The sequence below is a fragment of the Pseudorca crassidens genome, chromosome 10 (genome assembly GCF_039906515.1).
Source record: "Pseudorca crassidens isolate mPseCra1 chromosome 10, mPseCra1.hap1, whole genome shotgun sequence".
Taxonomy (NCBI): domain Eukaryota; kingdom Metazoa; phylum Chordata; class Mammalia; order Artiodactyla; family Delphinidae; genus Pseudorca; species Pseudorca crassidens.
Window position 1 is genome coordinate 35,835,456 of NC_090305.1, and position 25,641 is coordinate 35,861,096.

At 57.1% G+C, this 25,641-nt stretch overlaps 2 protein-coding genes across 3 annotated transcripts; both read left to right on the forward strand.

Annotated features, from left to right (window-relative positions):
- The first annotated feature begins 4,979 nt into the window (after positions 1 to 4,979).
- Positions 4,980 to 11,332, forward strand: KCNK16 (potassium two pore domain channel subfamily K member 16). The gene is made up of 5 exons (XM_067755836.1): positions 4,980 to 5,192; positions 8,513 to 8,627; positions 9,649 to 9,815; positions 10,638 to 10,803; positions 11,115 to 11,332. The coding sequence occupies exons 1-5, from the start codon at positions 4,980 to 4,982 to the stop codon at positions 11,330 to 11,332; spliced, it is 879 nt and encodes a 292-aa protein (XP_067611937.1).
- A 1,703-nt stretch (positions 11,333 to 13,035) lies between these two features.
- Positions 13,036 to 25,297, forward strand: KCNK17 (potassium two pore domain channel subfamily K member 17). Of its 2 annotated transcripts, XR_010946841.1 has the most exons (6): positions 13,036 to 13,428; positions 16,332 to 16,446; positions 19,024 to 19,184; positions 19,654 to 19,828; positions 24,354 to 25,063; positions 25,146 to 25,297. XR_010946841.1 is itself a non-coding variant. In XM_067753075.1 (5 exons), the coding sequence occupies exons 1-5, from the start codon at positions 13,156 to 13,158 to the stop codon at positions 24,659 to 24,661; spliced, it is 1,032 nt and encodes a 343-aa protein (XP_067609176.1). In that variant the 5' UTR covers positions 13,036 to 13,155; the 3' UTR covers positions 24,662 to 25,102. The 2 variants fall into 2 exon arrangements, 1 of the variants encoding a protein (XP_067609176.1); XM_067753075.1 differs by lacking the exon at positions 25,146 to 25,297 and having other exon boundaries at positions 24,354 to 25,102.
- The last annotated feature ends 344 nt before the right edge of the window (positions 25,298 to 25,641 follow it).

The following is a 25,641-nucleotide window of genomic DNA, read 5'->3' on the forward strand; positions in this document are numbered from 1 at the left end:
GTCCAGAACGTGCCTTTTTCACTTGTGCGGATACGTGCCTATTAAGTGGCTCCTCGAGAGAATACCGATGTTGGACGGCGTGTGGGCGGGCTGGCCTTCCCCTCATCTCCAGGCTCATTCAGACGGAAAGAGGCCCATGTCCAGCTGCTCTGTTTGCTCTGCATCCTCTGCCCACTGTACGTGAAATTGATCTTGGGGGGGGGGGGCGGTGTTTTTCTTCTTTTTCCTCCAATCTCCCTTATCACTGCCGGATGTCAGGCCGCACTCTGCCATCAGGCCTGGCCATGTTCGACTCTCCATTAATTGATTTTGCCCTCCCCGCTTGGGAAGCGCAAATTGGCTCAGCCCATTAGCAGCAGTCATTCCCTGAAAGGGATTATAAATCATGCCCTACGGCCGCCCGCTGCTCACGGCGGAGTGGTGCCCACGTGGGGAGGTGTCGGGTGCGGAGGTGCAACGTCTGATGAGCAGCAGAGGTCCCTGCAGGCCTGCGGGTTCCCTCCTAAACCTACCCAAGCCAGGCCACAGCCAGGCAGGGGAGTAGCCAAAGCAGGTGGCAGCACACAGAGGGCAGCGACTAGCGTGTACTGAACGAGTGAAGGGAGGGAGGGGCGGGGGCTCGCTCTGGGGCGCGGAGGGCTCTGAGGACCTCTCGAGCTGACCTCCCATCAAGTCCACCACTATGCCTCCGTTCTTTAGCTCTGTGGCCCCCTTAAGCCAGAAGAGCTCCTGGGAAAGACTGTCTTAAACTCCAGTCAGGTAATGCCCTGCCGGAAGGGAAGCAGCAGCAGCAGGGGACAGGTGGGAGGAGGCCCTCGACGGGGTCCATAAAGGAGTGGAGGGCTTGGCCCACAGTCACCCTGGCACCCCTTCCTGCCCAGGCCCTCAGGGAGGGAGGGCTCCACGCCGGCTGTGCCAGCCCCCCTCCCCTACCTGTCACAGACAGCCCTCCCCCGCTGCACTCGCCCCTCTCTCCCTTCCTTTCCTTCCACCTGACAACAGCCACCACCTACCTGTGGACCATGTCCAGACCCAGCGAGGATACTAGGGCTAAAGAGGTTGCTAAGACGTAGAGAATGGACGTGAGGACACGGGGAGGGGGAAGGGTAAGCTGGGACGAATTGAGAGAGTGGCATGGACATATATACACTACCAAACGTAAAATAGATAGCTAGTGGGAAGCAGCCACATAGCACAGGGAGATCAGCTCAGTGCTTTGTGACCACCTAGAGGCGTGGGATAGGGAGGGTGGGAGGGAGACGCAAGAGGGAGGGGACATGGGGATATATGTATATGTATATGTATAGCTGATTCACTTTGTTATACAGCAGAAACTAACACAACATTGTAAAGCAATTATACTCCAATAAAGATGTTTAAAAATAAATAAATAAAGAGGTTATTAAGACCTGCCCAAGTCCTCCAGACAGCAGCTGATAGCTTTCCATACAGTAAAGAGAGAACTCTTCACATATGGAACTTCTCCAGGGCAATAAAATGGGACCTGATTGTCACACGGCCTGGCAGGTATAAGTACAACCCTAGCTTAGAGCCAGGACGTAGCGAGTTTGCAGTGACGAGATGACGGCCAGCTCTCTCTCCCAGTCTCTCCAAAACACGAGGAGGAAACAGTCAAGGGGGAGATTTGTGACTCCAGACGCTTCCTTCTGCCCCAAGACATGCCCGCTTCCCAGTGTGGTGCTGTCTGGGAAAGCTCTGGGTTCAACGAAGGCCTTCCGGAAGATGGTTCTAGACCCCCCGGCGGCCTCAGGGACCCAGAACCAGCAGGACTACAGAGAAGGCGCCCGCAACCCCCAGACAGGGCCCCACCTAAACCGCAGGAGGATGAGGTGCTGCAGGGACACCTGGGCCTGCCTTCCACACACTTACAGCGTCGGGATGTTCCTATAACATGCAGCCTCCACGTCGCCGCTTGCACCTCCACCCACTGTGTGTGTGTTGTGTTTTGGCCTTAGAGCAGATGAGGACCCCCGTGTCCTCACTACCACTCCCTTGATCATTCATACACTTGAAAATAGTAACATTCTCCCCCTTGCTTTCATTTCCTATGAGACTTCTCTCCCTCCCCGCCCGCCCCCCATCTCTCATTATACAAACCATGGTTGCTTGCCCTGGACATAACGCCCGTGGTGTCTGCCTCTGCACCGTCCCTTCCAAGTGACACCTGTACGTGTGACGCCGCCACCCCTGGCTGGGGCCCATCAGCTGAGGGTCGTGCATGACCCAAGGACGGCCAGACACCTGTGAAGTGGCTCACATGCAAAGGTGCTCTTGGACCCCCAGCCTTTGAGAGGATTTGAACCAAGCAATACCAAAAGAGAGAAGCATGGGGCAACGGGAGCTGGTGCCGACCGGATGCCGGGGTCAGCCTGGAGCGGAACTCAGCAGAGGGAGGGAATCACTGCTGGGACAGGATGAGGGGAGGGGGCACCCCGAGGGGGTGGGCAGGGCACGTTAATGGGGGAGAGTTCAGAGTGAGGTCATGGCCCAGTTCTTCCAGAACCCTGGCTGCTCCCGGCTTCCTACCACGAATTATTTCAATTACTTGAGATAACCAGATTGTGTTCCTATTCCTTCCAACTCAAATAAGCCTTGAACAATTAAAAGAAAAGAAAACTTATGTAACCATTGGGAAGTAACACTGGCTTAAACAAATAGGACTTATGTGTCAAACTTTCTTAAATCTCAAGGGACTTCCCTGGTGGTGCAGTGGTTAAGACTCTGCACTCCCAATGCAGGGGGCCTGGGTTTGATCCCTGGGCAGGACACTAGAACCCCACACACTGCAACTAAGAGTTTGCATGCCGCAACTAAGGAGCCCGCCTGCCACGACTAAGATCCAGCACAAATAAGTAAATAAAATATTCTTTTAAAAAAAGACTTTTTTAAATCTTGAGGTAGGCGAGGAAACCAGCGGAGCGTCTTTGCGACGCTCTTGACCTTCCCTCAAGGACACAAGGTGGCTGAACAGGTGCCGTCATCTGTGCACTCAGGGCAGATGGGCGGAAGGTGGGGCCGGCTGCAGCCAAACCCTTGGTCTGGATGGAACACCTTTGCCCCGCACCTCCACAGCTGCCTCTGCCCACATCTAATTGGCCAGAACTGGCTCACAGGTGGCCCCAGCTGCAAGGGAGCTTGGAAAGTGGCTGCAAGGGGCGGTCCATCCCCTGGCCCCCTCCCCATTTCTGGGCTCCTCTCCTCTGCTTTAGCGTGAGTTTGCTTCCAATGGCCTGGCCGCACCTGGGACTCCTCAGTAGACTATCCACCGGCTCCTGGAGCTGTTTTGCCTGTAGGTGCAGAGCCAGGGACGCCTGGATGACTGCCTGGGCCGGGAAGATGAAAGCGCAGCCTCCCTGCCTGCAGGGAACCAACGGGGTGTGCTTCACCGGCCAGGGCTCCCCGGGAACCAGGAGGAGGCCAGGACTACGGTGCCTTGTTTGGCTTCACTTGCCCCACACCCCTATGCACCTTCACTGACTCCACTGCCCGTACAGAAAGCCCCCTCTAAGGGCTGTTCCTGAGACAGCAAGGAGCGGGACTGTCATGATGGGTGAGACCAGTCATGCTCCACTGCCTGGGGCTGACGTGTACAAACGTGGGATTCTGTTAGCCGGGAAGGAGGGAAAGGCTATCAGGCTGGCAACTCACGGTGTCTGCCGGCGCAGCGCATTACGGGAAACACCAGAAAACACAAGCGGAGAACTGGCAACCCTCACACGCTGCTGGTGGAGATATAAAATGGTATAGCCACTTCGGAAAACAGTCTGGTGGTTCCTCAAAAAGTTAAACGTAGAGTGGCCATGTCACCCAGCAATTCCACTCCCAAGTACATACAGGGGAAAAATGAAAACATACAGCCCCGCAAAAAAAAAAAACAAACTTGTACACGAACATTCATAGCAGTATTATTCATAGGAGCCAAATATCTATCAACTGATAAACGGATATGTGAAATGTTGGTACATCTGTGCAATGAACTATTATTCAGCCATAAAGAATGAAGTACTGATACTTGCTACACTATGCATGAACTTTAAAAACATTACGCTAATTGAAGAAGCCAGACTCCAAAGGTCACGTATTGTATGATTGAATCTATATGAAATGTCCAGACTAGGGAAATCCAGAGACAGCAAGTTAAAGGTTGCCAGAGGTCAAGGGGGCAGGATGGGCAAATAGAGGTGACAGGTAAAGGGTACAAGGTTTCTCTCTGAGGTGATAAAAATGTTCCAACATTGATTGTGGAGATGGTTGCAGGACTCTGAATATACTTGAACTCCCAAGCTAACCTGCTAAAGGTTTCAAGCAAGGAAAATTTTCAGCAAAAGCTCTAAAGCAAGTGCAACCAATTGATTAGGAGCATCGACCCTCAGACTGTTCCTGATCCGTCACTTGTATGTTCGCTTTGCCCCAATTTGCTACCCAGTTCCCTCATCCCCAGGCTCCCCCAGTAGGCGGGTCCATCCTTCTAGCTCCACTTCATAGGCAAGGCAACTGAGTACAAGGTTTATTCACATTCATTCTGATGTCTCCCCAGCACCTAAGCTTGGGGGCTTGAAGCTATCGTGGGTAAGAAGCTGGGGGCTGCCAAGGGGCCCTGGGCAGAGTGAAGGGGAGCATCTGGTTTGGCCCCAAAGCGCCCATCCAACTTGGAGGCAGAAGGTGAGACACGATGGCCTCAGGAGGACCATTAGGTCTCTGAGGGGGTCCCTGCCCCTGACTTGCTGCTCTCCATGGAAAAAAAAAAAAAAGGCTGGGCGGGGGGTGGCAGGACTGTTTGCACTCACGGTACTTAGTGCAGCCAAGCTGAGCTGCACTGTTCAAACAGACTCCCCAGCCTCTGGACACCTGTGCCGAGGAGGGCGAGGCAGGCAGGAGGCTGGGCACAGGTCCCCGGGCGCTTCCCGCCTCCGAACCCACAGCCAGCCCCACGGCCCTGGCAGAGTCCTGGGCACGCCATGCCCCGCACCAGGCTCTGCGGCTGCTGGGGCGGCCAGGTGCTGCCCCTGCTGCTGGCCTATGTCTGCTACCTGCTGCTTGGCGCCACCATCTTCCAGCTGCTGGAGAAACAGGCGGAGGCTCAGTCCAGGGACCAGTTTCAGTTTGAGAAGCTGCGCTTCTTGGAGAACTACACCTGCCTGGACCAGCAGGCCGTGGAGCAGTTTGTGCAGGTGAAGGGAAGATGCTGGTGTGGGCCGGTGGGCAGAAGAGGGGTCTCGTTGCAGGTCCAGAGCCATCACTTATGGCTGAGCCCCTATTTGGAAGCAGAGTGTGGTGGGAACAGAGAGCCAGATGAGACCTAGTGCCGGATTCTGGCCCTAGGTCTACAACCGGATTGCTGTGTGACCCTGGGCAAGTCACTTAACCTCTCTGATCCTCTTCTAGGAGAGAAGAATAACCTTATATGCTGCAGACATTTGACAGCTGATTAAAAGTGCTTTCTAAGCTGCCACTTGCTGCATAAATGTGAAACGTGTGTCAGTGCTACCAACGCTGCACACATTCCTGCCCCGCACACTCCTGCAGCTTCCCCTTCCCCGACTCCAGGGCTGCCGCACCCTCTGCCCTCTCCCCAGATCACACCCCTGTGCTGACCACACTTGAGTTGGAGACACAGATAAAGGTCAGGAGCAGCCAGGCTTGATGAGCAGCAACTGGGGTGACTGAGCTACGGTGCCCCCCGGGCCTCTCTCTGGTGGCAGAGCGGGTCACCCCTGCTCGGGCCCCTCTGTACAAACTCTGGGGCCCCAGCACCCTCTCTCCCAGAAACCAGGCAAAACCAGGGTGTTGTGAGGGGAAGGTGAAGGCACTGGAGACCAGGGGGTTGAGTGTTCCCACCTGCTGCAAAGGAACAAGCCAGCTGCGGAATCATCACAATAGCTGTCGCGTATTGAGTGTTCACGACGTGCCCAAAACAGCAGGGAGCAGGGTCATCACGTTGGGGTCAGACCAGTCCTGATCCATCACCTGGGGCCCAGTGTTTTACATGTGTTTCCTCATAATTATAGTACCTATCTCTACCACTGTCTCCAGTTTGCAGGTGGGAACTGGGGAACAGAGAGGTCGAGTACGTTGGTCAAAGCTACATAGTTAGTGGTAAAGGCAGAATTCGCACCCAAGCCTGGCTGCTCTTCAACACAAAAATTAGCATAAGTGCAGGGGGCAGGATACCACCTAGAGCAGCAGTTCTCAAAGTGTGGTCCCAGGTGTGGACCACCTGGGAACTGGTTACAAATGCCACCAGTCACTCCCCACCGCAGACCTACTGAATCAGGAACTCAGGGGTGGGGGCAACAGGCTGTGTGTTAACAAGCTCTTCAGGTCACACTGATGCCCCCTGAAGATGGAGAACAGCTGGCCTAGGAGACGAGAAGTGGGTTGGCCTAGGAGATGAGAGAACGTTCCGGAGCTGTGAGAGGCCTGTCCAGGCGCTTTCTCCCAGGAAATGAGGCTTCCGGCCTCTGGCTGCACTTCCTTGCTCCCCAGCAGCACAGGGCTGGGACCACAGCACCCCTATCGGGGCTGGGAAGGATTCAGGAGCCTCCCAAGACCCAGGGGGTAAAAGGCAGAGGCCCTGGAGACCCTGGACCCACCTCCACACTCAGCCCCAGGTTAGAGGCGAAACCCAGGAGCCAGAGAGCGGCGGAAGGATTCATAGCTGGGGCCTAATTAGAGACACAGGCTGGACTGCAGCCCCGAGGGAGGCGCCACAGATTAACACCCCCCAGGCCTCCCCAGAGGTCCTCAGCCCCCTTGGGAGGGACCCTCACTTGCCAGGGTATGTCTAGCTGAGAGGCAGAAGGATGCTAGGATAAGATTCCCAGAGGGGAATTCCCTGTCGGTCCAGTGGTTAGGACATGCACTTCCACTTCTGCGAGCGTGGGTTGCACCCTGGACCAGGGAACCAGGGAACTAAGATCCAAAAAAAGGAAAAAACAGAAAGATTCCCAAAGAACACAGATTACAGTTGCCCCTCGGTATCTGCACGGGACTGCTTCCTGGAGCCCCGTGGAAGCTCAAGTACCTGACAGCCAGCCCGCTGTATCCGCGGATGTGAACCTCACAGGTGTGGACCCCATGGATATGGAGGGTCAGCTGTACTGTTCAGATGACAAGAAGGAAAAAAGCTATAAACAGTAGTAACAACAGTACTGAAGACCAACACCATGAGGAAAGAAGGCCTTGCCCAAGGTCCCGGGACTCGCGTCTGCCTTTCTAACCACGCGCGGATTCTTAGAGAAGAACGGATGGTCCACGTTGGGCGCCCCACGCCCAGTGCCCTCGCCGACATCACAGCCCCTCCTGGGCAGGATGGAGACCCTCAGGCTGGAGTATGGGACAGCTGGGTCTAGGGCAAGTGCTTCTCCCACGTGCGAGGGTCTCTGGGGAACGGGTGTGTTCTGGAATGTTCAGTCCTGGCCTCTCTGGGTGTGTGGGAAAGAGGGGAGGCCAAAGTTCACATGGGAAGAGGCCAGTTCTGCCAAATTGACGAGAAGCAGACAGCCTGTGTCAGGACACCCAGACTGGCCTGGCCCTCAGGGGCCATCCCAGCCCGGGAGAGCACACTCACCCAGCCAGCGGGGAAACGGTTCCCACAGGAACTGGAGGCTAGAGCTTTCCCTCCCCCACTGCCTCCTTCCTGCCTTTAGGGATCTACCAGGTGGTGAGGCTGCACTGCTGCCCTGGGACAATTCACAGCGACAGGGGAGGAGGATGGAGAGCAGATGGGCGAGGGAGTCCTGCCCACCTCCGAGAGGGCTGGGCCCGGGGACAGAGGGGCTCAGGCTTGAGCCTGTGGGGTTCTGTTTCCGTAAACAGCAGCGTGCACACACATGCAACATACGGCACCCATGCACACGCCACATGTATACAACACACCATACATGTACACCACCAACACACACACACACCCAGAGGACCTTTGCCCTGGCCTCTGATGGAATTTCTCGGGCAGGCCTGGGCTGGGACTCACTAGGGGGCAGCAAAGAGCAAGGCTGCCAGCTCACCTGGAAGCTCAGAGAGCGCCAGGTTCTCTGTCCCGAATCATCCAGCCCCATGGGAGGGCAGCCCCATGGCTTCCCCGTGGTCCTGAACCTCAAGTTCCCAAGTAAGCCCTTCCAGGGCTTACCTGAAATTTTCCCATTGTTCTGACCACCCATGGAGTCTCACCCTCTTGGCTGTAGGTGGCATCTCCCACCTGCACCCCAGTCCGTAAGCGCCCTCCGCCTCCTTAGGCCCCTTCCCTTCCACCAGCCACACTGACAGCGCATCTCACTCGGCCCTGGCCAGTGGAGCAGGCAGTGAATTTGGACCTCAATGACCTTGGGCAAGTCAGCCACTCTGAGCCTTAGTTTCCTCTTACGTGAAATGGGAATGTGAGTAAGAATATCACCAGGTGAGACAACACGGAAGCACCCTGCAGAGAGCCTGGCCACCAGCCAGTGCCGTGAGCTCCCCTCGTCCTCCCACCCCATGCCACCCCCCCCAACAGGTCATCATGGAAGCCTGGGTGAAGGGCGTGAACCCCAAAGGCAACTCCACCAACCCCAGCAACTGGGACTTCGGGAGCAGTTTCTTCTTTGCGGGCACGGTCGTCACCACCATAGGTAAAGGGTCAGGGTGGAGAAGGGCACCCCCAATGCCCCTGCTGAAGTTTGGGCTCCCCAAAAGCAGGTGCTGAGACTAGGATGTGGTTTATCTAGGAGACGATTCCGGGAAGCAGGACAAGTGGGAAATTGAGACAGGAAAAGGCAACGAAGTTTGCAGTAATGAGCAGGGGACTGGTTAGGGCGACTGGGTTCACCAGTGCTGGAGACCCTCTGAGAAGCTAAGGAGAGCCCTGCCAGGGGAGAGGAAGCAGGCATATTCATCTACCAACTCCTGCCCCTGCTGGCTGAGGGCTGATCCCGGATGTATTAATTTTCTGGTATTTTGGACCTGCCCAAAGGTCTCTCAGGTAGAGAGAAGCAGGGACTTGGGGTAGGGAGTCCTCTGCGTGTACTGTCCACCCAGCTGCAGGTGCTATCTCGGTGTTCCAAGGGGACAGGGCATATGGTCAAGCATCTGCTCTACCCCCTCAGCCAGAAAACCCACACCACCTCCCACAAGGAAACCCCAGACCCCACTAACCCCGGCCGCCACATCCATTCAATTAAGTCCAGTTCCACACACCTTCCTTGAACTCAAGTGACATTTAAAGAAGATAGAGTGGAGGTAGGAGAGTATGAACTTGGATCAGACCCAAGCTTGGCTCTCAAGGAGCTTCTGAACCAATAAAGAAGGATAAGATAAGCCAAAGACAAGAGCACAGGGCAAAGTAGAATATAGATAGGAATGACACAAAGCACTGTGGGAGATCACACCTAGTAGAGAGGAAGAGAGTGGCAGTCAGGAGGGCTTCCTAGAGGCAGTGTTTTTGGAGATGGACCTTCAAAGACAAGCAGGATTCTTACAAATAGAGATCATTCTAGAAGAGGTTGAGAAGGGTGTTCACGGGAGCAGAGGGGTTTCCCCTCACCACGCCCCGACCCCCAGTGGTGGTGGGAAACCAACCTCTGCCAGAGTCTGTCGGGGAGGCAGTTCTGAACTCTTCTTTCCCCATATTTGCACACCCTCCTCCCACTGCAGGCTACGGGAACCTGGCGCCCAGCACGGAGGCAGGCCAGGTCTTCTGTGTCTTCTACGCTCTGGTGGGCATCCCGCTTAACGTGCTCTTCCTCAACCACCTGGGCACAGGGCTGCATGCCCACCTGACCACACTGGAGAGGTGGGAGGACCAGCCCAGGCGCTCCCAGGTAGGGCCCCTCCCTCCCCACAGCCCCGCTGGGACAGAGTCTGTTGCAGGTGGAGTCCTCCAGAAGCTGACACTGAGACAAGAGTTTGGCTAGCATGGTATTAGGAGTCAACACCTATGGAAGAAAAGGACTGGGCAGAAGGAGAAATTAAATTGTGTTGCAGGCTGGACAAAGCCTTGGTCCACCCCTCGAGGAGCTCGGCAGGTGCCGGCCGCCCCAGCTGTCCCGCAGTGGGCGCTGACGTGGCCAGGACTCTGCCCTGGGCTCAGTCAGGCCCTGGGAAGGTGTGCCCTTGGGCCAGGCTGAAATACACCCTGAGGGAGCTGCCGGCTGGAGGCCACCTGCCAGTGGCTTGGCAAGGTTTTCTTTGAAGGGGGATCTATCTGGGCGGCACAGAACTCCAAAAGCAAACTCCACGCCACCCTGAACACCACCAGTGCCCACCTGTTATCGGCCCCTTGCAAAGCTAGGCACGCTAAGAAAGCAGGGGTGCAGAGGAATCTGGGACAGTTCAATGCCCATCCTCCGTCCCAGATCTGAGTTCCCTGGGGGCCTGTACATGTGGACCCCACACCTGAAGGAGTCTCCAGCTTGACCCACCAACACAATCCCTCTGACCGAATCTTTCCCTGGCCTGGGCAAGGTAACACACACACAGATACAACCCCCATCCCAGAGGTCTGCAGGGCAGGACGGGGCAGGGACCTGGCTACGGTCCAGCCCACTTCCTAATTTGCCCCAGAACCCCACCCCCCCCACCCCCCACAATTTACAATCCTGGGTCTTCCAAGTGGACTCAGAGACAGACTCCTCCCCTTCCAGCTACTGCAGACCCTGGGCCTGGCCTTGTTCCTGGCCCTGGGGACGCTGCTCGTTCTCATCTTCCCGCCCATGGTCTTCAGCCACGTGGAGGGCTGGAGCTTCAGCGAGGGCTTCTACTTCGCCTTCATCACCCTCAGCACCATCGGCTTTGGGGACTACGTCGTCGGTGAGAAAGAGGCATCCCAGATCTCGGGGTGGGGACCGCTGGGATTCAGGGGATGGGGAGATGTCCGCAGGGGGTAATTACTGAGGACCAGAGAGCCCCTGGGTATTCAGGGGAGACAAATACTTTGTGAGGCTGCTGTGAATTCTCACAACATCCTCAGAAATTGCTGGTCTGGGACCCATCACCCTTTCCCCCAGGGACCTCCACTGCCGATCCTTGTTATTGGGAGGCTGGTGGGAGCCCTTATGGAACCTGGGGGGTGGCTGTGCCCTCGGACCTCTAGCATTTATCATGTCCCCCTTCCCGGCCAGGCACGGATCCCAGCAAGCATTACATCTCTGTGTACCGGAGCCTGGCAGCCATCTGGATCCTCCTGGGCCTGGCGTGGCTGGCACTGGTCCTCCCACTGGGCCCCCTGCTTCTGCACAGGTGCTCCCAGCTCTGGCTGCTCAGCAGAGGCCTCAAGGAAAGGGGAGCCCCCGAGACTAATGGGCTCCCTAGACCTCAGAAGATTCCCATCTCTGCATGAGGCCCCCCAGTGGCCACAGAAGCCCCCCCCAGCATCCCGTCACCCCATATGCCCCCTTCTTGCCACACCTCCTCCTCTGCCAACCCACTCACTTCCCAGCCAGAGCTGGTCTCGGGGGCTCTCCGGACAGAGAAAGGAGACAGGAGCATCCAAGAAAGTAGCAGAAAGGAGAGGTAGAGACAGGATGGGAGACAGATGCGTGTGGCGCAGGATGTGCACAGGGGTCCCAGAGCCCCCCCCCAAAGTGACGCGAGAAAGTTGTATCTAGACATGGGTCATTGTGGCCAAGTCTCCATCGCCCTCCCTGCGTCCTCCACCCAGGAGGCCTCGTTCAGGACAGCAGACACGGGGCAACTTTGTTTGGGCCTCATTTGATACATGCACAGTGTGCTGTCAGGCCCCCGCTGTGTGTCAGGCACTGGGCCAGGCTCTGGGGCCCTCCAAGTGGAAGGACTAGACAAGCAGAGAGGCAACCCTGACCCAGTGGCCAAAACCCCACGATGAGGGGCAGACCTGGGTATGACGAGCGCCCATGGGACCAGCTGGCAGGGCGGGTCGAGGACGGGAGAGGGCCAGGCGGGGACTTGGGAGCCACCTTCATGCAAATAGGACGTCTGCCCTCAGGAAGCTGCCCGCCGGAGGGGTAGGCCAGCTGCCTCGAGGCCTGCCAGTCCCCCTTGCCTACAGGTCTAGAGCTGTCCGTGAACAAGGCTTGGGCACGCTTGGGTGTCCCACCCACTTTCCTGGGCAAGGCCTCCATTGAACCCCTCAGGGCACCCCTTGACCTCATCACCCCTTCTGGGCTCCTAAGAGCCTTTCCAAACACTCCCTGGGAACACACCAGCCCGCTGATCCCAGGAGATTTCCAGGAAATGACCTGCGTGGAGGCCCAGCACCCCTTGGGAATACGCTGTGCAGCCTCGTCTCCCTCCTGCCAGACTGTGACATCTCTGGCCAGGAGGAAAGGAGACATTTACACCAGTCCATCTCAAGGCCCAACGTCACCAAGGACTGCAAACCTCTCTCAGCAAGACAGACCCATAAGTGGCTGGGGACCTCTGGACAGGACTGAGGCAAGGCTGTGAAGCAGAGGAGGCTCGGATGAGACACCTAGGGAAGGATCTACAGCAGCAAGAGACCCGGGTTACACCCAGGACTTCCTAAGACAGAGGAGAGGCCTGAGAAACTGAGGACCCCCAGGACTCTTCACATACCCTGGACCCTTCCTCCATCCTGGGTGGAGGAGGGAGTGAGGGGGCCTCTTCAGAAGCAGGGAATGGACAAGCCCACTGGTCAAGGCCCCTCTTGCCTCCCAAGTTCATGGGCAGGTGGTGATTGGCTGGAGCCCCTCATCTTCGGGCACATAAAGGAAAGGATGGTGATGGGAGAGACCCAGAGAGGACCCGACAGGCAGCAAGTCCGTGGCAATAGTCCCAGTGCCCCAGGACAATAAACTTCGTTCGCACTTTCTCTTCACCCTGCGTGCGGTCTGCAAGAGTCCCTCCCACTGTTCGCTATAGGACGCTGGGAGGCTCTGGGCCCCTTCTCTCCCAGCGCCCGCGGTCACCCAGCAGCCCTCCCCTTCTCCCAGAGCTAGGCCTGCCTGGGGGTGGGCACTCCACACACATTCGAGGCGGGGCCAGATGCCCACAGCTGGGCCTCTTTTTGTCCCTGGGATTGGATCCCGGTGGGGGTGGGGCAGGGCTGTCCCATTCCCCAGCACGCCTCCTCTGCTGAGAAAACTGGGCACAGGCAGGCGTTGGCTAGAGAACGGACCAGCCCAGTTCCTTCCTAGCCCTTCCTTTCCGCTTCAGTCCTGGTCCATGGCTCCCGGCTCCGGCCTCCCTGCCTTTCCCGCTGAGTGCAGGCGGAGAGCACGGGAGGCGCCCGAGGGCAGGGTCTGGGGCTGCGCGATGCCGAGCACATGGCTCCTGCTGCTTGCCTACCTGACTTACTTGGCACTGGGCACCGGCGTGTTCTGGCTGCTGGAGAGCCCCGCGGCGCACGATTCCAGCGAGAGATTCCAGCGCGACAAGTGGGCGCTGCTGCGGAACTTCACCTGTCTGGATGGCCCGGCGCTGGACTCGCTGATCCGGGTCAGGGGCGAGCGGGGCGGCCCGGGCGCGTGGTGGGGCGTAGGGGGGTGGCTGGCGCAGCGGAGCGCGGGGTGCACAGGCATGCGGCGAGAGGGCACGCACCGGCTCGGGTCAGGGCAAAGCCGGGAGCACTTCTCCAAAAGAAAGTGGAGGGCACAGACGCGGGGACGAACGGAGGCGCGCGTTGCCGAGTAGGGACCCCAGAACTGGGCTGGAGCCCGATGGAAAGAGCCCAGCTCCGGCGAGAGCAATGCGCAGCGCGGGGCCATGAGTCCCCGGTTCGGGGCGAGAGGGCGTGACCCTCCCTGTCCAGAGAATTGCGTGGCGCACACACCCGAATCTGGGGACGAGGACGACAAGGGGCGCGCTAACGGGGTCCAGAGCTGGCTGGCGGGGCCGACCGGGTACGGGCGGCGTAGGGACAGAGCGCGCTGGCCGGCTTGGGAGGTGGCAGGAGGGGTCGACCTGGGACCGCGCGGCGCTGTGTCGATGTCGGACCGCGGGCCAAGGGCGAAAGGGCACCCTTGGCCCCTTCCACCGGAGACCCAGGTGCAAATTTGAGAATTGGGGGCAAGGACGGCAGAGAGCGCTGGGCGGAGGCCTGGAGGGGCTGAAGGGGGCGGTGGGTGGGAGGATGCAGAGGTCACGGAGGACAGAGACTGCTGAGGGGGTGGGGGAGACCCATCGGGGCCTGGGGAGGAGGGCAGGCAGGCGAGGGTTCTTCCGGGCAGGGCCTCACAGATGGACGGAGGTCTCCTTCAACTCTGGGCAGGCGACGAGGGACCCGGCGCTGCTTGGATTTGGCGGAAGCATCAATGTCCTGGACCGTGGCTTGGTCAGTGGGTGCAGACAGTTGCGCCCCTAGACCACCATCCCCACCCTGCAGTCCCCGTGCCTCCTCTGGCGAGGAGGGCAAGGCCTGTGTGCCAGAGTCACCAGCCCAAAGCTAGTCCCCAGAAGGTAGCAGGGAAGTGTGTCGGGTGGGAAGGGACCAGAGCAGTGGATTGGAGGTAGAGTCCTGAGCCCTTGAGACTGGGCCACTGTGGCTGGGCCTGGAGCTGGACAGGGAAAGGACTATCTCTGTTAAGAATCTGATGTGACACCTCCACCCCCTACATCTCAACTTCTACAAATACAGCCCGACTGCCTAGTCCTGGGGGCTGTGTGACACGCCGCTTGAAAAGGTGGTGAACTTCAATTACCAGCAGCCTGGGCCCAAGGAACGTGACAATGATGGCAACGGGAATGATAGTAAATGCTTCTGTGTAGCACTTACTGTGTGTCAGGCACTGTTCCTGCTGTATTAACTTGCTTCATCCCCACCTACCTCACAGGTAGGTGCCATTATTATCATCCCCATTTTAGAGATGGATAAGATGAGGCTCAGAGAGGTTAAATACAAATGCACAGGTTCATAGCCAGTGCACTGGGGTTGTCAACCATGAGTACCGGCTCAGTACAGATCTGTGTATGTGGGTGTTTCCCAAGGATCCCTGGGGGGCTCTCATCTCTTCCTCTCCACGCCCTCCTGCTCCACCCCCACTTCTCCTCCTTCCTCAACCCCCTGTAGATTCAACCATCCCCAAGAATAGGGATGTGGTATCTCCAACCCAGATCAACCCCCTGAGTGCAGACATGTAAGCGCAACTTCCCGCGGCCCTCAAACTCCCACGGGGTCAAGAGCAAGCGGTTCTCCTCCTCCCAGCCCTGTTCCTCCACCTGTTCTAAATCTCTGTCCTTGGCCTCACCTCCACACACCTTCACAGAGTTCTTAGATGCTTCTCTCACTACCCACACCAAATAAGGCCAGAGCCCTGGGCTTCTGAATATCTTCTCTCTGTGCCTCCCGGGCCACTCTGTGCCAGGATGCAGCCCAGGCCCTCTCCATCACTCACCCCTGCAGGACTCTCTCCCCTTCCCATCTGCCAGCATCTTCTATGCTGCCAGTTGCCACAGAGCACACGTACCTGAGCTTGCCTCCCCTTTGCTCGGTGACCTTGGGAGATGCCTGCCACTCCATCCCTGGCATGGCAGAGTCAAGCATGGCCTGGCTGCCAACTACCTTGCAGTCTCCTTATTCTACACCCCAGATGCAGTCCTCCCTCCCAGCCTTTGCTCCTGCAGCCCCATTTACCTAAACGTCCTTCCACCAGGAACAGTCCTATCCGACCCTCAAGGAAGGCCCAACTAAAACATCACCGCCTCCATGAAGCCTTCTGCCTCTACCGCCATCAGAATGCACACTTTCCCTATCTGTATTCCAACAGCATTATATTTGCAGTAATGACGATGATAGCAACTGCTAACCTTTCCCATGTTCCGTGTTCCAGACTGTTCTAAGTCTTTACACCTAATACCTCATTTAACCGTCAACGACTCGATGAAGTGGGTGCGCTTAGTACTCCCATTTTACAGAGAAGGGGACTGAGGAGCAGAGAAGTTGGATATCTTACCCGCGATCACGCAGGTGCACTGCCTGTGTGCCTAGAGCTGCAGGGACTGCACTGTATCAAAGTTAGTTAAGTTTTTGGCTCTGTCCTGCTGAAGACTGAGGTCATGTCTCCTTTATCTTCAGCTCCCCTAATACACCACATGTACCAGGGCTTGTTGCAAGAACAGGAGTGAGCAGGGGAGAGAACAAATGGAGTTCTTCCAGCCAGTGAGATATCCTGGGCTGACCTGGGTTCTGGGGTGAAGAGAGGGGAAGGAGCTATCCCCATGGTCCCTGCCCGTGGGGAGCCCCTGGTTGGAGGGAAAGAGCCTCCTAGCCCCAGACAGGCTGGGATCATTGTCACGAGTGTGTGTGTGTGTGTGTGTGTGTGTGTGTGTGTGTGTGTGTGTGTTTGGGTGCAGGGGCCCCATCGCCCCACAGAGCCTGGTGGTCACTACAGCCTCTCCCCCAGGGCGTCATCCAAGCCTACCAAAATGGGGACATCGTCCTCGACAACACCACCAGCATGGGGCGCTGGGAGTTTGTGGGCTCCTTCTTTTTCTCCGTGTCCACCATCACCACCATCGGTAAGAGCAGGATGGGGCCAGGGAGGAGGGGCTGGGGAGGGCGGCCTCCCCTGGGGACAGGGCACCAGTTACTTTCGGAGAGGTTACTAGGGCCTCCTGGCTCTGAGCGTAAACAGACGCAGCAGCGTGGGCGCCGCCTGGGAGCAGAACCTTGGGCTCACTGAAGATGTGCTGAATCGGCTTCTGCATTGCACCCAGGTCCCCAGGAGGTTTGTGAAATGCTGCTCTGGGGACTTCTGCCTCACACAGCCTTTCAGGCAGCTGAGGCCCCCCGGGTAGCAATAAAGATGCTGCTGGGCACAGTAAGTGTCCTGGTCTGCTCGGCCAAGCCCACCCAGCACTCAGCCTGGGTTAGGGAGTGGTGAGGGCAGAGGGGAGGTAAGGGAAAGTTGGGGAGGAAGGAGGGGCAGAAATCCAAAAAGAGCCTTTTGACCCCCTGTTCGCAGCCTTGGGGAAGGTGGCCCTTCCCACCTCTCCACAGCTCACTAAGGCACCCCCTCACCCCATCACCGTCCTCTCCAACGCCTTTCCTCTCTCATACACCTGGACCCCTGGGCTAGACCTCCCTCCCCCATCTCTAGGCCTGTCCTCAGGAGAGCAGAGGTGGAACTTGTCCTGGGTGGGTGCCTGGGGACTGTTGTTTGGGTAAGAAGAGTGGCCTAGATCCCTCCGGCTCTGACGCCCAGGAAATAACTCCAGAGGGGCTGCCTCATCACCCTGCCTGGGCACCCTGCCTGGGCGCCCGGCCCGAACGCCTGCATGACACAAGACTCACCACCAGGTGGCGGGCGGACACCACTGGTGGCTACCACCTCCAGCCAGCTCCACTCCCCGGGAAACTCCCAGTCACTCTCCTCCCCAGAGTGGAGCCAGGCAGGCGCACCCAGAGGACTCTCCCTGTGACTTTAAATAATACTTCTCGGAAGCAGATCTCAGGCTGCCCGGGGGCTTGGGCAGTCCTCCACCTTGAAGCAAGCATGCTTGGGAGGCCCCTCGACTCCATGGGCCCTGCGCCCCGGAAGGTTGGGGCAGGATGGTGTTTATTCACCCTTACACCCCCGGGTCTAGTACAAGGCCCGGCATACAGTGGATGCTCAACTAATGCTGACGTGACGAATTCCAAATATACCCACTCTACCACCATTTATTGAGCTCCAGAGCAGGAGGGGATGTTGATGCAGTCACTGTGGGCCACGTCTCCCAGATGTGCGGGGGTCTCTCATCTCTGAACCCCACACCTCCTACACTCTCTGCCCTGGGCCCGTGACCGGCCCACCTAATTCAGAATTTCGCAGCCTCTCTCTTCCCAGCTCTACCATTCCTGATGTGGACTTTGTCCCTGTCTCTTCTCTCCACTCAGTGCCGCCCTAAAGCTGTCTGGGCCGGCTCTGAGCCGGGAGGAGGGCCGGGGAAGGGGTCTCCACCCTACCCCACACGCCTGGTCTGCGTAGCAGGCACCGTAGGAGCACTTTTATACTCGACATCTCATTTTGTCCGTATGGTCCAACCTCCAAGGATAAGGCTTCTTCTTCTCACGGATGAGGAAGCTGAGGCAAAGAAGTTGCACAACTTCCTCAGGATCATGTAGCTAGTAAGCCACAGGGTTGGAGTTCAAAACCCAGCTGGGGGCCATCCTTGCCCTTTCCAACAGCACCTACCCTTAGGGTGGGAATTCTAAACGGCAGGAAAAAAGAGACAGCCATTCAGAGGTGGACAATAGGGAAGTTCATGATTCTGATTCCAACCACACACACACTCACACGGACACACACACACATGCACACGGAGAAAATGCAGAGAAAGGAGGGGGAGCGGGGAGATGGGAGACCGGGTACGTGTGGGACAGTTCACGACAGAAGGAAGGGGTCCTGAGAGGCGCAGCAGCGGGCTGCCTCCTTGGCACCCCTGTTACCCTAGGACCAGCACCCTGGGAGGGCTGTACTTTCCAAGCCCTAGAATGAAACAGGGTCTGACCGGCACACAGATACTTCTGGGCCAGCAGGATGGGCCTGAGCCCTGAAATCATTTATCATCTATAAAACCCATCACCAACTTGCTCTTTTATTCACTCAGCTACCCATCCATTCATTCAACAAAAAGACTGCGTACCTAGTATGGTCCAGATAGTTCTAGGTGCTGGAGATACAGTGATGAGCAAAGCTGGCGAGTCCCTGCTGCCCATGGGGGGCTGATATCCCATTGTGAGGGAACTCATGAGAAACTAACACCTATCCTGAAGGAAGTGGCTGGAGGCTCTGCAGGCTCCCACACCCCTCTCCCACATCCCTCTGCCCACCCAGGGAGGGAGGAAACGAAGCGAGGACAGACGGGGTTCTCACACTTCGTGGTGTGTACCCATGCACACAGCAGCCGCTAGAGATTCGGTTTTCCAATCTGTCAATCTGGGCATAATCTGCATTGGGAAGGGTGGCTGAGGCTGGACTGAGGGAGCAAGTACAGCGCCCTGCATGGGAAGGGAAGGCCATGGCACATACCAGCTGCCATGTCCGTAGCGGGTCAGGAACGGGGGCCCCTGAAGACGGAAAGGCGTCCTGAAGTGTCTCCCTCTGGCCTCAGGCTATGGCAACCTGAGCCCCCGCACGATGGGCGCCCGCCTCTTCTGCATCTTCTTTGCTCTCGTGGGGATTCCGCTCAACCTCGTGGTGCTCAACCGACTGGGGCATCTCATGCAGCAGGGGGTGCACAGCTGCGCCCGCATGCTGGGGGTCACCTGGAAGGTGAGGGGGCTGCAGGAACGGGGGTGAAGGACGGGTCACTTCTAGAATGGGGGGCTGTGGTGGGAATCGGGGCCGTGGATGGCCAGGTTGTCACTACCCGGAGGGAGAGTCTCTGGTAGAAAATGATGGCCGTGGTGGGTAAAAGGGTTCACTGGTGGGAACAAGGGATCCTTCTGGGAACCGGGGTTACTGGTGGGAGTGTGGTGGGGTTGGGGTCACTGCCCAGAACGGGGGTCTTCAGTGATAAAGGGACATCAGTGGGGAGACACAGTGGGACCTGGAGCTACCCAAGGCCTTGTCCAGGAGCCTGGAGAACTCACACCAGGGGCAGAGGCACCAAAGGCGGCCCCCTTCCTACGAGGGTAGCGCTCACCCTGCCGTCGGCTCGGTGCGCCCCTAGGCTGTCTGCCCCCGGCCCCGTGCACTGAGCAGAGGCCTCATGGGGGCTGGGCGCTACGTGCACCCTCAGGACCCGGCCAAGGCCCGGTGGCTGGTGGGCTCCAGCGCCCTCCTGTCCGGCCTCCTGCTTTTCCTGCTGCTGCCCCCGCTTCTCTTCTCCCACGTGGAGGGCTGGAGCTACGTGGAGGGCTTCTACTTCTCCTTCGTCACCCTCAGCACCGTGGGCTTCGGCGACTACGTGATTGGTGAGAACCCCCAGTGGGAGGCGGGAGGGGCGCCCTCCACACATCAGCCCATCGTCCGTGTCCCCGGGCACCTGCTGCGTGCCAGGCCCTGTAAGGGTTTGGGGCCCAAAGTCCAGAGGACACGGGCTTTGGCAGGTTCAGCTTGCCTTTGTGGTGTGATAGGGCTAAGGTCACCCAGCTAAAAAGTGACAAGTGGAGTTTGAACCCTGCGCCTCATGCTGTAAGCCACACTTCTGGCCATCCTGAAAAGCCTGAGAATTCCCCAGGCTCACCTATTATTCTTAAAGCTCATCAGATAAAGGGCGGCCCTGAGTTCTCTCCCCCGTCCATCGTTGTCCCAGGGTCTCTCCTCCCCACGTCACCCCGCCCCACAAAATGCCCCTGGGTTCAGGGCCGCGAAGCCCACATCACAGCCCAGGGGGTCTGGCGGGAGAGTCTGGGAGAATCAGAAAATCCCAGCCTCCCCTAACCCCCAAACAATTGGTCTCCAAACTTGGTCAGTAAGAAAGGGCTGTGTGGCCCATAGGGTCCAAGGTGGGGTTTAATCAGCGGTCGTCACCCATCGTGGTCAAGTCAAGGGCCCCCGGAAGCGACTGTCCTTGTATTAAAAAGCTGTGGCAGTTGCCCAGCAGGTGGCAACAGAGGGACATTCTGCGGGGCGCAGGGGTGGCTGGACCCCCAGCCCAGCCCCATCCCCCTTTACTCCCCCCGCAAAAGGGTCACCAAGTGAGCAGTGGCCATGGCCTCAAGGGGCTGTGTGCCCTCCTTCAGGTCTCTGGCCCTAAAGTGAGTTGGAGGCGCTGCCCTTCTGCTCTCCTGCAGAAGCAATGTGAACCCAGCCTGGAATATTGAAATGAGGTCCCACCAAAGTAACAAACAGCTAGAGCCCATTAAGCAGCCAAGAGCGATGACTGTCACCACATTTACTGAGGAGAAGGACGAAGCTCACAGAGGCCAAGACGTTTGCCTGAGGTTTTGCACAGCTAGTGGGGTATGACTTCTGACCTGACTCCAAAACTCTTAGCCCTTTCCAGACGGCCTCACATATCCCCTGTCTGGGCCTCAGTGTTCCTGTCTATAAAATGAGGGGCCGGTCTAGGTGATGGCTAAGACTCCTCAGTGCTTTCTGGCCTGTGTGCAAAGTCCCCTTCCCTAAACCTCTCCTTCCCCAGGAAGCAAGGTCTGGTGTCAGGGGCGTCATGATGCCCCTTCCTGATATCCTCTGTCTTGGAAGGGAGGCCGTTGCTCTGGAAGAGAAGCTTTGGGACAGTTTCCTCCAAGTGCGTCATGCTATCACTCCTACCCTCAGAGAGGAGAGATGTATCTGAGGAGAGCTGAGCCCACCGTCCCCACATCTGCCCACCTCAGAGCTCAGAGAATGAGTTTTGGGTATGCCTTCTCCTCTCTGTTCCCACTGCCGTTTCCCTAGTCTAGGCAGGGCTGTTGCACATGGCTGGTTGTACAGGTTGGGCACTGCACAACCCTAATGGGGTTAGTCACCTGCCCAGCTCCTCTGAAAACCTTCAGTGCTTTCCTGCAACAGCTGGCCCCCTCCACTGACTGCCCCCCACCTTACCCCAGGGCTCAAAGGATGAAACTCAGGATGTGTCCCCAGTGATAGTCCTAAACCCACAAGTCCTTGTTCTCTGAGGGTGCCCATGCAAGGAGGGGGGAGGAGAAGAGGGAATGGGACCCCCAATTGCAATCTCTTTGTGCCCATGGATTACTAGGGCTTCTAAAGTTTGGTCCTAGATGGGAATAGCTGACAGCAGGCTCCCCTAGAAGCTTACCTGGAGGAACCTGTATGGGGTTACTGAGGACACACTCTGTGAGTATGTCCAGAGGCCCCACAGCCCCCTGAGGGAAGGCAGGGCAGGGGGAGGAGGGGGCAGGCCTCTCTAGACATGGGCAACCTGGAAATGTGAAGCAAGGCCTCTGCCACCACCGGGGGGGTGGGGGGATGGGGCGGCAGAGACATCCACACAGCTGCAGCAGTGAGGAGGGCCTGGCAGGGCAGGGAAGCTGGTGTATTAGGCGCAGGGCCCCCAGAGTCCCCTTCAACCAAAAGCTCTGACTGAGAAGGCCTGGTATGAACCTACGAGGGCCCTTTAAGTCCAGAGGGACTGCCGGGCAGCCCACTCCCACCGAGTGGCAACAGGCAGAACTGTCCCCTTCACCACATCTCCAGAGATGTGCTACTCACACTTTTCCCTCTGCACCCATCTCAGTGTCTCGTGACAAGTGACCACACGTACCCTCACTTGCCCTCTGTAGATCACACAGCCCTGGGTTGAGGCTGTTATGGCCGGGCTGGTCAGAAGAGTATTTCATGGTCACCCACGTCCAGCGTAGAAGCGGAGAGCTCAGAGTGGAGAGGGAGGCAGGGCCCGGTCACATAGAGGGCCTCACAGGCCGAGTCACGGATTTTGGACTCTGTCCTAAGACTAAAGGAAGGCACTTATGGTTTTCAGGTGACATGATAATACTTGTCATTTTTAAAGGTCATAAGAGTCAAGGGGGGACAAGGACAGAAGCTGGAACAGTCCATGGGTGCCATGCTCATCATGCTCTGTGTGAATGGCAACCATTTAGGGTTGTGCAGTGCCCAAACTGTACAACCAGCCCCCGACTGCCTCATCTACAGACCCAGAGAGGGGAAGGAAGTTGATTAAGGCCATAGAGCAGGCAAGCCAAGGACAGGTCTAGGATAGACTCCCAAGCCAGGGATCCTCATACACATATGTTCTAAGATCTTCCATAGCTCAGCGGGAACAACCCACCCTCACTTCTTCCCCATGTCTCTCAGCCTTCCTCGTCCTCCAGGGATAGGACGAAACCCCTTTCTCGGATGGGAGTGCCGAGGTCCACCACCTGGACTCTGGGTGTCCACTGTCCTGTGTCAGCAGCCACAGGGTGTGTTGTCTTCCCAGTCGCTCCTCTTGGCCCCAGTGCTGTGGCCGGGACAGCCCCCAGGTCCCAGCCGCCTGCTCCTCCCTAGCTCACAGCCTCCGCTTCCCCCAAATGCATTTGCAATTCCGTTGAGCGCCTTGCCAGCTGCCAGGTCTCCTGCCACTTATGATTTCGGCTAAAAAAACAATGAAATAAGAGGGGAGAAGAACATCTCCTCCCCTCCGTTGCCAGAAGCAAGTCGAGCTGACGGGCAGAGAGCTGGCTCACGGCTGATCTCATTTGGGACCGCCAGCGGAACGGTGGCCCCGTAACCCAATCAGCCTAATCCAATCCCAGCTTCCGCCAGGCAGTGACGTCAGGCCCGGGGCTGTGGGCTCATCCCGAGCTGGGGCCTAGGAGAGGGGCTCGGGCTGGGGAAGACAGGGAAAAGAGGTTGTGTTGGGGCCAGCAGGACAGGGTAGGGGGTGGACAGAGGGGTGGGCGGTACAGAGAGTGGAGACAGAAGACGATGTCAAAGAAATAAGAGGCCAGATCTCTGCCCTTTGAACAATCCTGATCTGATAAGATAGACCCTCCAGCGCAGAGGGAAGAGCTAAGTGATGGAGTAGCTCTTGACACAGCTAATCTAAGCCTCCATCCGTCCCCTCCCTCACTCATTCCTTATCCAGTCCTGACTGTGCTGGGGCACAGTGTGGGGATCCAAAGGCGAGGAAAGCAACCGCCTGACTATAGGTCTTACATGCCAGGCACCATCCTGAGCACTTTATGATGTGAACCCATGTGATGGTCGCGACAGTCCTAGAAGGTGGACGCTCTTGTTGTCTCCATTTTATAGATGAGGAAGCTGAGGCCCAGAGAGGGTAAGTAACATACAGACTGTGGGAGACAGGGGCCCAGTCTAGTCTCTGGGGAGTAAAGTCTGAGCTGAGATCTGAAGGGTGAGGAAATGAAGAGCGTTCTGAGCTGAGAGGACAGCAAGTACAAAGGCCCAGGGGCAGGAAAGAGGATGGATGGAGAAATGGGGGAAAGACCAGAGTGACTAGAGCACAGCACTCAAGGGGGAGAGGCAGGCAAAGCGGGGCTGGAGAAGCAGCTGGAGGGCATTGGGATGAGGATGTAGGATGAGAATGTTCTTCCTAAAGCTCCTGGAAAGCTCCCTTCCTTCAGACATGAGAAAACCAAACACGAAAACAGGCCAACCACAGAGCAGGCAATAGAATCTCTTGGAGGGTTTGTCAAAACACAGATTGCTGGGCCCAGCCCCAGAGTTTGTGATTCAGTAGGTCTGGAGTGGAATCCAGTCATTCACATTTTTCACAAACTCTCAGGGGATGCTGATGCTACTGGTCCAGGGACCCCACTTTGAGGACCACTGGGACAGAGCACAGAGTCCTTCAGAAAGACAAAGAAGAATTTTAGCTTCTAAACCCTAGGAGTTAATCCAGGGAGGCTTCCTAGAATCCAAGGGAGGTGACCACAAGACCAGCAACCTCAACCCGGTCTGGACTTCCCACATTCTACTCAGACACATCAAGCCATGTATGTCTGTTTCTGTTTTGGGAGCATGGCCCTGACTTTCCCAGGTCTCTGTCCTCTGACCTTGCTTCTCCCCCAGGGATGAACCCCTCCCGGAATTACCCTCTGTGGTACAAGAACACAGTGTCTCTGTGGATCCTCTTTGGGATGGCGTGGCTGGCCTTGATCATCAAACTGATCCTCTCCCTGCTGGAGGCTCCACGAGGATCGTATCCCTGCTACTGCCACAGCTCTAAGGGGAACTTCAAGCCCCGAAGCTGGAGCCAGAGCCTGGATGGAGAGGCAGAGCCCCACTCCCCGCAGCCAGGCTGCTCTCTGGAGGGACCTGTAATCATGAATTGCCCAGAACCCTCTGTTCAAGTCTCACACTGTGGAAAGGACAGCTAGCTATATTCTCTTTGTTCCACCTTCTTCTTCAGCAGCAAGATCCCTGATTTTAAGCTTGGCATAAGACCACCCAGACTAAAGTCTACATTTTTTGGTCTTCCCTTAAAGCTAGGCACAGCTATATGATTAAATGTTGCCCAACAGGCTACACAGAGAAGTATTCTGTGTGACTTATTATGGATGTGACTTCCAGTGTGTGGGGGATGCTCCTCTTTACCACATCCTTCTTCTAGCTGGCTGCAATGCTGATACGGTGGCTGGAGCTCTGGCAGCTATGTTGCACCATGAGGTAGAGGCCATGTTTGAGATTGGCGACACAATAAGATAGAAAGAGCCTGGATTCCTGATGTTTGCAGAGCCACCATAACAAACCTGGACTGAATACCACCAGACTTCATTTATGTAAGAGAGAAATAAATGTTGATCTTATTTAAAACGCTATTAATTGGGTTTTTCTGTCACTCATAACCAAATCTAATTCCAGTTCCAGATGACACACGCACCAGAGACAAAGGCAGCTTCTGAGACTGGAGTATACATAAAGAGAAATCACTCCCTCCCCAGGTGAGTTTGCCCAGGACTGGTGGAGGGAACGGATTGAGGGCCGCACTGCAGGCCCCCACAACCCCAGAGACCTTCCAGGTAAACTCACTAAAGATTTGCTGATAACTCTCAAGGTTGATACAGCCAGCAGGCAGCTGGTCCCAGTTTGGCTGCTAAATTCTTGCTCTATCACTCACTCATACCACAGAAAAGCCCAGGACAGGCCAGTGGGCTCCTCCTGCCTCAACATGCTCCACTGCATTTGAAGCTCCAACCACAGTTTGCAAAGCCAGGTAGGATTTGCAGAGGTCACTTCTGTTTGCAGAGCATCTCTCCCTAAGCATTTCTGTCTCTCACTCAGGGTTGCCACTGAAGCAGCACATAGCTGTGTGGTCCCCACCTCACCCGGGAACCCAAGCCCAGCCAGGAGCCCCCGG

What these genes read in the sequence shown, in the direction of transcription:
- KCNK17 (XM_067753075.1), top strand. Translation starts at nt 13,156, where the DNA reads ATGGCTCCCGGCTCCGGCCTCCCTGCCTTTCCCGCTGAGTGCAGGCGG. An exon ending in CGCTGGACTCGCTGATCCGG is followed by an intron (nt 13,429 to 16,331) that starts GTCAGGGGCGAG and finishes CCTCTCCCCCAG; the next exon opens with GGCGTCATCCAAGCCTACCA. An exon ending in GTCCACCATCACCACCATCG is followed by an intron (nt 16,447 to 19,023) that starts GTAAGAGCAGGA and finishes CTCTGGCCTCAG; the next exon opens with GCTATGGCAACCTGAGCCCC.
- KCNK16 (XM_067755836.1), top strand. Translation starts at nt 4,980, where the DNA reads ATGCCCCGCACCAGGCTCTGCGGCTGCTGGGGCGGCCAGGTGCTGCCC. An exon ending in CACGGTCGTCACCACCATAG is followed by an intron (nt 8,628 to 9,648) that starts GTAAAGGGTCAG and finishes CTCCCACTGCAG; the next exon opens with GCTACGGGAACCTGGCGCCC. An exon ending in ACCAGCCCAGGCGCTCCCAG is followed by an intron (nt 9,816 to 10,637) that starts GTAGGGCCCCTC and finishes CTCCCCTTCCAG; the next exon opens with CTACTGCAGACCCTGGGCCT.